Genomic DNA, 15,728 nt, shown 5'->3' with positions numbered 1-15,728 from the left:
AACAATTTAAGGTGTAATGCTTTCTCACAACTGATCATGAAAAGCATTAATATATTAACCATTTTTTTCTTTTTTGTTACCGTGAAATTTAAGAACCTAGACAGCAACAATAAGTGTGAGCAAGTCATTCTTTTACAAAATGCACACAGATGGTACTGTTCATGATATGCAAAAATATTTTTCTCTTAAGTAAACTTTATGTAAAATGCCTTCTTGTAATGCATCATTTAATTGACTAAAATGCAATATAGTTTTAATGAGATATCCAAAGAAAATCTATGTATCAGAGCTATAAAAGTTTTCTGCAATAGTATACTGTAAGTTAAAGAAGAATTAGAGTAACTAAAAAGGAATTTAGATAAGCCTTTGTACTTTGATCACACAGCACAGTGGGAAGTAAATACAGGCAGTATTAACAGTAAGAGCAGACAAGTAACAGTTCACGTCCCAGAACTGGTATGCAACTTACCTGTGTAACTGGATTTTCAGTGTGACCACATGATACACATCTTGCAGCATGTCTGCTACTGTAGCATCAGGGGCATCTGTCACATAGGAGAGTGGAACTGGATTCCACTTCCCGACCTGGATAAGCCCTGCAGGATTTTTATTTTTTGAGGGGGAATGGGCGAGAAGGGCAGGAAAAATTGAAGAAAAAAAAAAGTAATTTACCTGTTAATTCCTAGGGGCAAAAGAAATACCTGATTTTAACAAGAGCACCACCTTTGTTTCTAGCCTCTTAAATCTGGCAAAACAAAAGAACACCCCCCCCCAAAAAACCCCCACCCACACACCACCAAGGATATGCTTTATCTATATTATGAAATTATACAAATGCATTAAAGATTTTTTTTAATATGTATAGAAATGCATTTTCCTAAGTTCCCAGGAATTCAATAGGACATGATACAATAGTTAGCATTCCTCTTAATAAATTAGAAAGGATTTTACAATGCAAGGACTGAGTACAGAAAAAAAAAAATACTTTGCAGTCTATAAAACCATCAGGAACAAAATAAAAGAAACAGAGCTGGATATTCAGTCATAAATGCAAGTTGACTCTCAACAGTCCATCTGCTCAAATATGCTTTACACTTCCTTGTGGATCCTCAGTGGAGCAGATTATTAAGGTCAATAAGCATACTAATGATTCAGTTGAAGTCTTTTTTTTTCTTTAAACAAAAAAAAAAAAAAAAAAGAAAGAATCTACCTCTACATTCCCCATGAACAAAACGTGCACTAACTAAACAAAAATACATTAAGAAAAAAAAGATACAGAGACAGAATCTACAAGAAGTTGAAGAAGTAAAACCTGCATCGCATTCCTGAAAGAAATCCTGCCCCTCCCCCAAGACCCCACAAACAAACATAATTCATTGTACAATTTCGTAATCTTATTTACCTTTTGCTTGGGCAGCAGAGCTGTGAGAATATCCAAGTGATAGCAACGCCATTTCAATCAGTTGGTTGAAAAGCATATCCTTCCTCACCAACACAAATTCTGCATGCTCCTCCTTAGAATCATACTCAATGGCATTTTCGTAATGTTCCACTACACAGAAAACTGGAAGCATACTTCCTATTAAAACAATTTAAATTTAACGTATTAAACTTGAGTTATAGTAGAGTAGGTGGGTCTGTACAGTGTTATGTAAATAAAACCTGTACGAACAGGCAGAGGAGGCATCAAGAATCATCACAAATATTTGATAAACATGTTCCCTGAGTCCTTTCCCCTCACCCTCCCCAAAAAAGAGAAAGTTCTACAAAACACACATCTCTCTGAAAAGCAGAAATGCAAATTTACCTCGCTTGATCGGATACAGATTAAAGAATTACCTTCTATAGAAATAACAAGGTTGACTGAAGAGAAGTTGATTCTCTCTGTCCTGCCTGATTTGTTGTGAGTAGCAGGCAGCATGAGAACCTAAATACATACTGCAGATGTCTTCACTGTAAGCCATTTTAGTACCAGCTACATAATTTTGTTCGTTAACACTAAAACTTTCTTAGCCCTGCCAAAAATATTTAATTGCCTTCAACATCAACAACAAATCACCTTGCGTGTTACACATTTGCTCTGAAAAGAGTACACAAGGAAACAAGGCAAAAGTTAACACTAATTCGAGCTTCATTCATTGAGTGCACTTCAGCACTACTCTCACTCGCATCTTTAAGAAACAAATTATGATTTCAATGCTGCTTTAAGACGTGTACCTGCAGTTCGGGCTTTTTTTGTTGTTGTTGTTGTTGCCTCCTGTACTTTACATTCAATATTTCTGGTGTTCATTGCTATTTTGGTATGCCTGAAAGTAATTACTAATTTCTAGTTTTGTAGCATCATACGACAAACCCTCCCCTACGCTGCACAGCATATTAAGCAAACAACCTTTTTCCTTTTCCTTTGGCTTCCCCCCCCCCCCCAATCTTTTTCCTCCCTTTTGACAACAGACAGAGAAGTAACAAATGACCCGAGCTGTTTTAGGGACAAAGCCTCTCCCGGCAATCAGATTCCTAGACTTTGTGAAAATCCCTCCCGGCCTCCCAGACGGACACGGATGACACGATGACCTCGGACCCGCGGTTTTTGGGCCTCGGTCCTGTCCCACTGTCCCCAGTGGCGCGGGTTAGGATCTTTTAATGACAGAAAGCAAAAGGGTTAAAAGCAGATGTACAGAACTGTCTTATGGCAGCCTGCCAGAGGGGTATCATCTTTAGCATAAATGATGACAAGGGTTATTTTAACAGGGCACCCAGGAACTCCAATTAGTCCTACAATGTTAATGCCTCTATAACCACTGCCCTCTGGACTTACGGAAACCTCCTAACCTGCTAAGGTGCACCAGACATACTGTAGTCGACAAAGAAGATTTACTCTTGCCAACAGATAAACGCTTTAAGACCGTGTCTGTTGATTTGTGCTCTAACATATAGCAAGAAATCACGATAAAAAAGATACCTCTTAAGCACGTATATTTAAACTACATCTGTTCACCAGAGAGTCAATCTCTGGCAAACAAACCCCTTCAGGCTCGCTTGGAAAAGCTCACAAACTCACTCCAGTTTGCCCAATAGGCTCAGCATGAAAGACAAGACTAAAAGCTTGCCAATATTTATGTAGTGCAGGAAGGAGCTTTTTTTTTTTTTTTTTTTTTTGTGTGTGTGTCTTGTTATTTTAAATCTAAGTGAGACTGGTCAGGAAGGGAGAGAAGACCAAAGCAAAAACAGTACATGCAAATCTGTGATTTCTTCATTGGTTTTAATTAAGCTGTCGAGAGCTTTCTAAAACACACACATGCTTCATCTGCAAAAAGGTGGTGGGTATTTTTTTTCCTTCCAGGCTCTCACAATTGATGTTTGACCTACTACCGTCTGACTCGGAGTAAGGGCTCAAAATTCTTAAGTAGTTTCACCGTTAATACCTGAAGATAAAATGTAAACAAAGCTTCGATTTAACCAACAGCGCAGATACACTCAAAACCAGCTAAAGCGTATTTCTTTTTTTCCCCCTCATCAGTTCCTACAAATTAAGCCACGATCAGACACAAAACTAGCAGCGCACAGGTACCTTGCTGCACAGCAGCACACTTTTTGCCAGATACACAGTCTCGTGAGCTGCAGCGTTCTGAAAAATGTGGTACTTTGAACAACACGGGAGAACCTCCTGGCCAAATGTTGATGAAGAGCGTAGATTATCAGAGGTGGATCCTGGTAGTGCAACACAGGTATCATCTGACTACAAATCAAGCCACTAAATCTTTTAGCAAACTGTCACTGGTGTCCTTCTGCTAATGTGAAAAATGTAATACAGGAGAGCACAATCTCAGCTGGCTGATCGCTCCTGCTAGTACTTGGCAAGACCTCCAAGTGCAGCAACTTCATAACCTTCTAGTATTAAAGGGGAGAGCATTGGTCAGTGTTCGCTGCTAAAAATACAGCATGATTTAAACCTGAAGGCAGTGTTAGAGCTTTTGCTGAAGGTTTACGAGTCTGTGTAAACAGCACGTCTGCCATAAGGAGCAGTGAAGTCTGTAGAATCCTTGTCTAAAACTGTCCTGGCATTAAAGTTTGCTGTGCAAATATCACATAATACCAGAGACAGCTGAAATCTCCTATTTAGGAATTTATGGAACTTATATGTTTGCAGGCGTCAGAAAGTCCTTTTTATATAGCCCCACTGCTTCACTGTACAATATTAATGCACTCTGCTTGAAAAGCCGTAATAAATTATATTTTTAATGCTCTTACCCTGGCTTTCTTAAGATGCATACATTCTTGGCAAACAATCAATAAATAGGGTAATCATGAGCAGAGGCCAAAGAATTTGCTGAAGTGCTGTTTTTCCATTTTTAATAGATAAAGATCTAACAATACGGACTGCTGTGTCTGTTCATTTCAGGATCAATATATTCTTTGTTTTCGCCAAACCGAGGAAAAAATAAATGATTGTACGATAAATGTTATGCATCAGACACAATGAAATTCCTCTGCCTTCTAACTTTGTGCGTTTAATAGTCTTGGTTGCATTTTGCACTTTGCTTAGCAAATGCAAGAAAAATCTGGATTATAAACATACACCAATTATGCTGAAAAAAAGTAGAGGCTGTTTTACAACAAATGCTAAATTACATGCAGCATATTTCGATTTAAATTAGCAAGCCTGCAGGATATGGTCAAAAAGACTTACGCATTTTGATAAGAAAAAATGTATAGATTATTGTCCATTAAAAGTATTTTCAGTGCAAACAAAAGCCATCCATATACAAACATCAATGATTCTAAATGTGCCTTTTCCTTGTGTAAATGTCTAATTACAGCAAACCAGCCACTGAAAAATATGACACCCAAGTTGTTCATTGTTCAATAATGAATTGTACTTAAGAAAATAAACTGCGAAGATTGACATCATAAATGACTTTTCCAATGTGATACCTAAAGATTTACACTCTCTCCTTTAAACCAACTTGCAACTGCTATGGAAATACTGCTGCCCTTCCAAGCTTGGACCATCATTAAGAGGAAAGGCGAGAATTTGGTTTGGGGATTCGGTATTTACTGTTACATATTTTTGTGTTTCTTAGCCCAACACTTACTCAAAGAACTAATGCATTATATTACTTCTATTTCAATGTAGGAATTTGCTTTAATCAGGGCAGCTAGCCTTTACCTTAACAAAAATCAGACTCCACCCTGTAAAGCAAGATGCTCCACCCAAGCATGAAGCTTACATTTCCCAAATGTGATTTATATCAGAGTTGGGAATATATAGTATTTTAGAATGGAGATTTAATCCTGAAATATAAATGAAGTAGAGTCTGCAAAAGTATGCTTCCCCCCCCCACAGATATTATAAATCATATTTCTGTAATGCAGAATTATCAAAAGTGTTACCTTTTCTAATATTAGTTTTCATCAGGTGTCCAGAGTGTTTTAAAGGCACTCCTTGCATTTTAGTTCCTGTACTTCCAAGTCTTCCTCTTCCTAATGGGCTCCCATTCTGTTCCAAGCGCGCAATTTTGGCTGGTGGACCCTTCGGATCGCTTACATTGTTAGACATTTCTGAATGTTCTTTCCCCTGAGTTGCCTCGTTCAAATGATCCATACTCAGTCCCGCCTCTAAAGATCACCTGCCATGATTCAAAAAAAAAAAAAAAAGTATATATATGTTGTACACGTGTGCGCATATGTATACGTACACAGCCTGCACATGTACAGAGAGAGAGATATATGTATCGTAAGCTCATAAAGAAGAACAAATAACTATTTTAACTGGAAAGAAGATGCCATTTTTAAAAGTAACAAACTTATTCTCCAAAAATGACCTCATACCCCAGTTTACAGAGAGATCGCATCATAATCTGGTGGAATAATTTTTTAAAAGCCAACTAGAGTACCCCTTTAACAAAATATCCAGAGATATTCTATGAAATCTGAGAGACACTAAGACTCATATAAATGATGATGATTGTCAAGGTATGTGCTGCAACACAGCTATTGTTACAAACCTCACAGAAAGGTCTGTTATTAATCCCGGGTGTTTTTATCGTGCTAAGAGAGAAAGAGAATGACAGAGAAGAAAAAGATTCTAGTGAAACATTTCTCGATCTACTTGATTAAAAAAAATGGATGAACAACAATAGAGAGATTGTTAAAACTTTAGTTGAGGGAGCAACAGATTTATTAGAGATGTAGAATATTGTCCATTTACAACTCCTCCCCACCTTAAAAATAAAAGTTGGAAGAGAATTTAACATTTAACTTTGGAAAGCAGTGGCGGGAGATGGTTGCATTTGAGTTTCCTGAACAATATTATACAAAGAGTTTATCAACTTTTGCAAAGTTCTAAATATGCATATGAAATTTTTCAGATGTTAAGCTTTAAGTGTTAAATGGAGTAGTTTATTGAATTAAGAAAAATAACTGAGAAGAGAATGTAGCATCTCACAAAACATAATGCTGGGAAAAACCCCCACAATTTCTACAGTACTTTTGAAGCCCTTAAATATTAAAAAAAAAAAAAAAAAGCAACCAACCTAGAGTGATGCTAAGTAACTTGCTGGCACAGCTATTTGAAACCAAAAAACAGAAGTAATTTCAATGGCAAATTAAGAAAAGGTCTACGTTAGCATGCTTCTATTTCCCTTTTTATAAACTTTTGAAACCTCCATCCATGAATAACAATTCCAGTTAAATCACTAAAAATCTCCGAAGCCTAGAACATAACGGAGTAAGTTTTGAGGAATTTTGTCACTCATCAGAATCTGTTTTGCCAACTATATACATATAAAAAAATAAATCAGTTGCTGAGAACAGAGACATCTTTCTGGGTATGATTTCATTCATCGACACTGTTGTGATTGTTAGGTATTTTATCCTACCTTTCTCTGACTGCGAAAGGTGTGACTACACTGACAATTATGTTATGTATATAATGTAATCACTAAGGACAGGTGACTAGACATTAATTTATGAACTAGTATTTACATTAGCAAGTACAAATACTAATACTGGGGAAGTCATATTTAGAAAGACTGGTGTGAATCTGATAATTGCTACTTTCTTTCAGTTGCCTAGTAATTCAATACATTTTCTGCACATTTCATAGCAAAGCTATTAAAGCCTAAACATCTTGGGGGATTTTTTTTATATACTTCTATGTCGTTGGTACATATGCCAATGACAATTCTGCAAACTGTTTTTTTCTTGTTTCAACACCATGCTGCTTTTCCCCGATACGGTGAAGAAAGAGGTAATATATTAATCTGAACGTTTACAAGCAACCTCAAGAATGCCACTGAATAGCAGAAGTTCAGAAAATCGTTATTTTTCCTTATGCTGTAAGGTGACAGGCTAAGGTTTACCATTCATCTTGATCCCATCTGGTTTAGGTCGTGTGTCTCATTAACAGTAAAGTGCCTATTTTAGCCACTTTTCAAAAAGATTTTTTTTTTTTTTTTACTGCGTTAACTGCAGCCTAAGCAAAGAATTACAGACTCAAACCGTTAACATCTTCCGATGTTTCTGACGATGCTAACGTACTATAGGGCTGCTTTTCTGAGACTGGTCTCTCTCAAGAATAAGGGGATTAAGAAAATAAGAAAAAAAAAAAAAAAGGAAAAAAAAAAGGGGGGGGGTAGAGTAAAGCAAGCAAACAAAAAAGCCTCAAACAAGAAAATCCTTGTCACTTTTGGCAACTTCAGAAGTACTCTAAGGCACCGAGGTTCTTTGCTACAAAAAGTATCTAGTCATCATGAGTCAGAATCGCACTACATCATGTACAGTGAATAAAAGTGATAGATCGCAGTTTAGTTAATACACTGACTACAACCAAAACACCAAATGGGTCATTTTCGCTTGGCCTGAGAATACCCACCCATCGGCATCCTTTCACCGCTTAGTCATCTTGTAAAAAGCTTTATGTTACAAAGCAAAATTACATGCACATAAAACACCTAATTTACTCATTTAAACTCCATGCCCAAGGCTAAAGTTCACTGAAACCTCAGTTTGGAATAGTGATGAGCAACAACCAGCGTGGCCTGCCCAGGGAGAGGGTTGCAGGGAAGAACTATCATCTCCGCCGGTTCCAGGCCAAGAGTTTCCCCGGGTTTCGCATTTAGGCATCTTTTCACAACTACAAGTTTTCATCACAGGCATTGAGAGAAGAGCACAATTTCAAGGCACAGTTTCCCAGAGACAGCGTACACGTACGGGCACACCGCGCAATTTCTGAATGAGAGTCGGTGCGGTATCTCCTTTTGTCGCGATGTAACGCCGCCGGTATTATATTATTTCTTTCTCTCCTCCTGAATCAGCCCCCTCCCCATGCCTTTCCCCTCCTCTTCCCTCCCTCCCCCATAAAAACCATAATCACATTTGAGAGAGGCTCCGCACTTATCCGTTCCATATGGCTCTCGCAATCCAGGCCAAGCTTTCCCTGTGACCTTTTAAAGAGACAAAGAAGCAAAGTACTTATCTAGAAACAGAAACACTGCAGTTTTCTGAGTGAAATTAGCAAAACCGACCCGAAACTCACCACTTCAAAACTTGACAGCATATAAATAACAAAAACAAAGGAGGTTTCCTTTGCAGCCCGAGCTCTTGAAGAGGAAGAAGTTCAAGACTGATGTTTTCTAGGTCCCCCCTTTTTTGGAGGGGGGGGAGAGGGGGGGTGTGCAGCAGACCTGAGGACTACTTCCCCTAATATTCTCTTATTTTGTCTTTTTTTTTTTTCTTGTTGCTATTTTCCTCTATGCGGGGAGGGGCAAAAATAGATAGCGAGAAACAGAGTAGCCATGAGCAAAAATGGCAATAGACAAAAAATAGAGATTAAATATCTTTTGAGAGAGCCAGTTTTCGAGGTTTAGCAAATGAAGAAGGAGCTGAAGATCAAATTGATCAGACAAGTGTAACGCTCAAAACGAGGAATTAATAAGAATAATAAAAAAAATGAAGTAGCAGGGTTAAATTGAGGTGGTGGGTGACTTAAGTCTAGCTATCCTTTCAAAAATAAAACCAATGCGTACACCAGCAAGTGAGAAAGGGGGTTATTTAAAAAGAAAAAAAAAAAAAAAGCAAAGGGAAAAAAAAAAGCAGCTTTTCTATCCAGTGTGAAGAGCAGAAAGTCTACTTCTAGGTTGTCACTTACACTATTATTCTCCAATAGGCACCCAGAGGAGCAGCACACACAGAAGGAGCCCGCTCCCCTCCCCCTCCGCAAAAATACACACCGTAACAGCCCCCAAACTTTCTGCGGAAACCTCAGCCCCAGAGATCGCTACTGGAGATAAAAAAAAAAAAAAAGAAGAAGAAGAAAAAAAAAAGTGTAGAGAAAATTGCAGGAAAAGGCACTAAAATGCCACTTTTAATCTCGCCTTTGCGGTCCGAGGAGGGGAAAAAAAAAAAAAAAAAAAAAAGGCAGAGAGGACCTGTCTCCTCTCATTTACCGGGGGCTGTTGTGCGAGTGAGGGGGCAGAGGGAGCGAGAGGAGGGGAGAGAGAAAAAGAACAGAGGGGAGGAAGGAAACACACACAACAAGGCACACCACCACCACTACAAAAAGTGACGAGGTTTCACTCCCTCCGAGTGAAATTATAATTAAAAAAATCCCCAACCCTCTCTATTAAAAAAAAAAAAAAAAAAGAGAGAGATAAGAAAAAAACAGCAAAAAATTGGTTCTGTTTCTGGAAAGAGAAAAAAAAAAAAAAGAAAATCTGGGAACTCCGAGAAGAGTTACTCGCAAGAAGGGGTAAAAAATATAAAATAGAAAGGTTGCAAAAAGCCAACAACAACAAAAACCAAGCCAGCAAAAAACAATAATTGAAAAAAGAATAATAATGGTAGGCTTTGTTTTTTGGTCTTTTTTTTTTTTTTTTTTTTTTTTTTTAATTCTCGTTTCCCCTGGCTGGCTGGGTAGGGTTGTTATTTAGGCCGGTTTGGTGGTTGTTGCTGGATGTTACATGGATATATGTCTCTGTGTGTGTGTGTATGTGTGTGTGTGTGTCCCCGGACGGAGCTGCCTTGCTCTGCTCTCTCTCCCCCCCCCCCCCCCTCTCTCCCTCTCTCTCTGTTTCTGTCCCCATTAAATTATTAGTTGACTCATCACTACTCCTCCTCCTGCTGCTGCTGCCGCCGCCGTCCCCTGCTCAGAGCCTCCTCTCCGCTACCGCTCGCTGCCGCTGCTGCCGCTGCCGCTGCTTCTTCTTCCTCCTCCTCATTTTAATACAAAATAACACCGAGGCCACCGGCTTGCCTTTTTTTTTTTTTTTTTTTTTTTTTTTTTTTTTTTACAGCCCGAGACGGGAGGAGGACGTAGCCTCCCTGCTGCTGCCCGGAGCCCTTCCCCGGCGGCCCCGGATCATCCGACGCGTCCTGGGAGAGAGAGAGAGAAAGTGGCAGAGGAGGAGGAGGAGGAGGAGGAGGATGAGGATGAGGAGGAGGTGGTGGTGAAGGAGAGAGGCGTGGGGGAGGGGAGGCGAGGCCGACGGAGGTTGGGGGTGGGGGGGGGAGTGAAGAGAGGTGGCAAAGGGGGACCGCAGTGAGGAGCGGGGAGGGGGCGCCGGGCCGGAGGGTGGGGGTGGGGGGGCGGCCGCCGGCGGTAGGTGAGCGGGGGGGGGGCCGGGGGAAGAGGGCGTGCGGCTTCCGGGCGCGCACGAATTTGCAGCCAGCTGGGTGCGGGTGAGGCGGCCCTGCCTGCGCCGCGCACAATGCCCGCCGCGCCGCCCCGCGCAGCCAGCGCCGGCCGCGCGCCCCTAGCGCGTACGCACGCACATGGCAGATGGGGGCCTGCGGCGGGGGGGAGGGGGGGGGCTGAGCCGGCGGGAGCGGGGGGGGGGGGGGGAAGAGGGGGACCAGGAGGAAGAGGAGGAAGAGGAGGAGGGGCGGGGGTGAAGGCTGAACAATATCATGCCGGCGCTGCCGAGCGCGCCGCGCCAGCGCAGCGCCCGCCCCTCCGCGCGGAGGCTGAGCGGGCCGGGCCGCGGCGGGCAGGTGCACAGCGGGGGCGGCGGCGGCAGCAGCGCGGTGCGGAGCGGTGCGGTGCGGAGCGGGGTGTCCGCGCCCGGGGGAGGGGGGGGCGGCAGGTGGGGCGCGGCAGTCCCCGGGGGGCCAGCAGGCCGCGTGGGGAGAAAGAAGTTTTTTTCCTCTTTATCCCACTTGGTATCAACAGAGGTGAGAGAAAAGCACCGCGCGCGTTTCTCGGAGGCGGCAAAGGTTGCGTGACGCAGTCCCTGTTCAGTCGAGGGCATCATCCGCGCGACACGGGCGAGGCGGTGGGCGCCGTGGCCAGCCAAATCATCCAACAACGTACCCTAGGTAATTAATAAATCACTCCGCGCTCATAACGGCGAAAAACTACGGCCCCACCACGATGCGGGATGTTACAAAACTGTCCCTGTATCATGTCTGCAGACCAGGACCGAAAGCCACCCGTAAAAGGTGAAAACTAAACGGTGGTAACGTATTGACAAAATAAATAACTGCGAGACAGACATAACTTTTTCCCATCATGCACTCGGAAAAAAAGTAACCCAACTAGACAAACTTGAAAGCAACAAGTTTGTACAAGCTATGAGATAAGAGAAAATTTAAACTCCTTTATTGATAAAATGCATAGTGTTTGAATATACTGTGTCTAAAAGGAAAGTTGCATCATCAGCTAAAGAAAACGTGAATTATTGCACAGGCAGATCTATAGCCAAAAGGTATAGGGTAGTAACTTTAAAAAAAAAACAAAAACAAAACAAACCAAAAACCTCCATACCGAACTGCACATACAAACTTGAGGCAGCAGCAAAAGCAGGCAAGTGGGGAGGCTAATACCAGTTCTGTAATACACAGAATAGCACAGCCTCTGAACAGAGAAAAGGCGAATCAATAAATCTAGGAAAAGCAAAATTATCACTACACATACGTTACTATAAAAGAAGAGGAATGCATGGAGACTAGGGAAAGAAGCAAGTTGACGTTTACTGAAATAAACACAAGCAGCATACAGGGCATGCAGGAAAAAGAAAATGGTAACAGGGTAAAATACATGAAATATTTATCGTATTCTGCAATGCACAAAATAAATTATAATCTCGGAAGCAAAGAAGTGCAATGCTTGAAAATGAATGCACTGTTACATAATGCTGTTACTCAAAGCGAAGCAAGTGGAGGTGGCGTATAGGAAACATGAAAAGTTGTACCTATGTTGCATGTCCTGAAATAGGTTACTAAGATTGTTACCAAGAGTGCTGAAAGGGGGGAAAAAAAAAACCCAAACAACCAAGAAACATGTTTCACAAAGAAAAACAAGGGAAAATGTAGATGACATCTTCCATAACATATGATCAAGGGATAACTGTCTAGCGGGTTGTTTATTTAGAAACCGGTCTTTTTCCAACAAGATAGAGTATTATTCAGTCCCTCTAAAAAAAAAAAAAAAAGAAAAAGAAAAAAAATTATCATTTCCCAAAACGTTTGAATACTTGGAGGAAAAACAGTGTTAACTAGTTTAATTCAAACTTCGCAGGCACAACAGAAAATATCAACATTGTATCATTTTTTATCCCTTTCAGGAAAGCCTGATACAGTAAACTTTAGCATTGAGCAAGACTGACCGCTAAGGAAGAAGATCATGAAGGATGAGGGAGTTTCAGCTGGCACTATGCTGCCTGTGGTATGATGGAGGAAAAGGACACTGAAGGTAATTTGAGAGATGCAGAGCTAATTAGAATAGAGCAGATATTTAAAAATATGATTTGGAACAAGATTTGGGACTAAACCACCACCTTATAAAATGATTACCAGATATGACAGTAACAACAACAACAAAAAAATTAAAATCTGTTCTAAAATAACTTTTGCTTTGGTGTTCACAAACCATTCCCTTTGTGGTCAAAAAAACCTTAAAATGTTCGGATTAAAACAAAGTGATTAATCTAAAAAGCAGAGACAGTGAATTAAAGGAGCAGGGAGATAACAATCTGATAATACAGGAGCACAGAAGGCCTAATAATGATATTATTATGCACACTAACCAAACACTGACAAACAAATATTCTGTTAATTATATAATCATGCATATGTTTCCTATGCTTGAGATAAATGATTATGGAAAATAACTCTCTTCTTGAAACTGCATATATGTACTAAACCTTATAAACTCCCTACAACATGGATTAATCTAATTCCCGTACATCACTTATGCCTGGTAAAGTATTTACTACAGACTTGGAAGGCTGTGCGTGGAACCCTTGCTTTGACTAGAAAGCACAAATTACTGAAGGCTGCTACGACTTGACATATAGACAACAATCAGATTTCTCTTATCAATACCAAACTACTTGGAATAAATTTGAGATACAGATATCTGATTTTCATTTGACCTATTCCAATTTGCACTTCACCGTGTCAACTTTGATATTAAAATGTTCCACTGGAATAAAGATATTTATAATAAAAACATATAAAGAACAGAAGATGAATAGATATTGTCATGGATACATATGCAGGCAATCATTTAAACATGCGGCAATAGTAACATCACATTTTTCATAGCTTCTAGTCAACACACAGCAGACAAATATAGGCTCAATAAAGCTTATTAATCCTTAATAAAGTTGTTGCACTGTGTTTATGATATATAAATGCATTTTGCACTAGGTTGTGTTGAAATAAGACAAATACTTAAAAAGTTGGACTGTGTTTTTTCAACCCCACAGTGAATTAACTCTCGAGCAGCAGTCTCAGTAGCTGCAAAACAAAACAAATTCTCCAGTGTGGCATGCTGCCTCGGTGCCTCCTAAGGTCTCTATTCCAATCTTTTCTTGTTCAAAATAAATTAGGAAATACGGGCCCAAATCTTGAGGCTTGGCTCTTGTGCAACGCAAACAGAAATGACCTGGCAGCAGAGCAAAACCAGCATGGCTGTGTATTCTCTTTTATCAGATTTCTTTGGGGAGATCAGGCTGATTGGGTTTTATACATACGTACTTCTGACAACTCTGCGGCCATTCGGGTAACTCGTAAGCACCAGCCCGTGCTGGAGGTGATGCAGAGTTGTGCAACGGCAGCGGGACTGCCGAGAAACTCACTTCTGCGGGGAATTGAATGCGTCTTCCCCGCTGCAGTGGGTGATGCATGCACGTCTGCGGCTAACAGTAACTGCTGGACAGCAAGGCAATGAAAACACCAATCCGTGGCTTTCTGCAGGTCAACACCTGTGGCCAAAAGGCGGATGGCTCCCCGGTGGGCTTGTGCATAATTGCTGCATGGGTTAGACACAAGTGTGGGTTAAGAGGAAGGATGCGCCTTGCTGTCCTTTCCCACAGCTATCTCTGCAAGCCTCAGCACGGGCACCACTGCGGTGCGGGCGCAGTCCCACGGCCCTACAAGTTTTGCACCGCTGATTTAAGTAGTTGAGGGGACTGACTTCCCCCGCCGTTTTGCCCTGAACAACAATACTTGCCTGACACCGCTCAAACACTTTAACCAACCTGACTGTGGCAATCTCAATTTACATACGACCCAAGAATCTGATGCGCACCGATGTGAATCGCAGCATTCTGTGACATCCCCCACGCTGAACTCAAAAGTTACATACCAACCTAGATTTTTTTGACTGCAACCTGCCCCAGCCTGGATAGGATGCCTGTCAAAAAGCAAAAGTGCTATGAAATGAAATTCATAGCACTGAAAGGCATCGCACACAAGCTGTCGTCCCCTCTCACATTTTGCATGAGCAATTTCTGCTCGTTTGTGTTCTCTCACACACGATGTCCTGAAACAGTTACGTAAAATGAATATTTAACTTACAATAGTCAGCTGTATTGAACTGCACTTAATTGCTTATTAAGTGAAGTAAATTATCCTTACCATATTCGTCAGAGGTGAAAAACCTACATATATGGCTACATGTAGCGCATTCATTAGTTTACGGACCCCAAATCCCTTGGAAAGTATCAGATATCTACACAGTGTCCCATGGTGCAGCATTTTGTAGTTGGATGTCTCAGCTAGCTTGCAGATATGTAAAATCATATACAAACAGACATCTCCCTATTGATTGCCTCTGTGACGAGGCTCGTTTACTCCTGCAAACATTTTCTGCAGTGTATTTCAATCACGGAATCTTCTTTTAAAAATAGAGTTGAATAAGAATATGCAAAATGTGGTTTCGGATAAACGAAGTTACTTTTAGGCAAACTACCGCACCATTTTGCGTAAGTCCCTTTCACAGCTGTACGTCTATTTTGACTAAGATGCTCGTACAACTGAAGTAAATGCATACGCTTGCTGATGTGGCCCTGACAGTAGTTTCAGTTCACCCCTTGGTGCCAAATGAGATACAGAGAGGCAAAATGCTGGAAGAAAATTATGGAGTAAAACCCAACAAAGCCATTCGGCACGATGACGTGAAGGGTGAACGTGACCGCTAATGAGAATAGAGAGTCTTTCACCTCTGGTTGCCACGAGAAACTCTAGCTGGTTGAAATTGTAATAGACAAGTGTCCACTTTGCCAGAAAAGATCACAGCAATGAATATTAAGGCATTAATCACATAAATCTTACTCCGTAGTTGCACAGTCTCTACCTGCTATGTAGACAAGCTGAGCTTGCTTCTAAGTGTATCAGCATTGCAACTTCCACAAACTGTATGTTATTTAATCTAAGCCAATATTTGTGTGACTATGGATTTCAGAACTACTTTGAATAAAAAGATTCGACTTTAAAAAAAAAAAAAA

The 15,728-nt window shown here is 40.9% G+C and overlaps 1 protein-coding gene and 1 long non-coding RNA gene across 11 annotated transcripts in view; one reads left to right on the top strand and one right to left on the bottom strand.

Moving 5' to 3' along the window:
* Positions 1 to 15,728, bottom strand: part of SATB1 (SATB homeobox 1) — a 93,701-nt gene that overhangs the window by 65,972 nt on the left and 12,001 nt on the right. For 3 of the 7 annotated variants that reach the window (XM_010310556.2, XM_075745854.1, XM_075745856.1), the window contains exons 1-4: positions 8,537 to 8,721; positions 5,392 to 5,627; positions 1,403 to 1,579; positions 470 to 596 (exon numbers count right to left, since the gene is read on the bottom strand). In XM_010310556.2, coding sequence (XP_010308858.2) covers positions 470 to 596; positions 1,403 to 1,579; positions 5,392 to 5,602 — 515 coding nt within the window. In that variant the 5' untranslated portion in view covers positions 5,603 to 5,627; positions 8,537 to 8,721. Of the gene's footprint in view, positions 1 to 469; positions 597 to 1,402; positions 1,580 to 5,391; positions 5,628 to 8,374; positions 8,445 to 8,532; positions 8,722 to 15,728 lie in introns of those variants that run through there. The other 4 variants (XM_075745852.1, XM_075745855.1, XM_075745851.1 and 1 more) reach the window with 3 other exon arrangements.
* On the top strand, positions 10,308 to 13,603 carry LOC142600541 (uncharacterized). 4 transcript variants are annotated; one of them, XR_012834084.1, is made up of 3 exons: positions 10,308 to 10,439; positions 11,177 to 11,313; positions 12,561 to 13,603. It is a non-coding gene; the product is annotated as an uncharacterized LOC142600541 (long non-coding RNA). The 4 variants fall into 4 exon arrangements; XR_012834085.1 differs by having other exon boundaries at positions 10,330 to 10,445; XR_012834086.1 differs by having other exon boundaries at positions 10,333 to 10,442.

The sequence above is a fragment of the Balearica regulorum genome, chromosome 2 (genome assembly GCF_011004875.1).
Source record: "Balearica regulorum gibbericeps isolate bBalReg1 chromosome 2, bBalReg1.pri, whole genome shotgun sequence".
NCBI classification, from domain to species: Eukaryota; Metazoa; Chordata; class Aves; order Gruiformes; family Gruidae; genus Balearica; species Balearica regulorum.
This window is presented reverse-complemented; position numbering and strand designations above follow the sequence as displayed.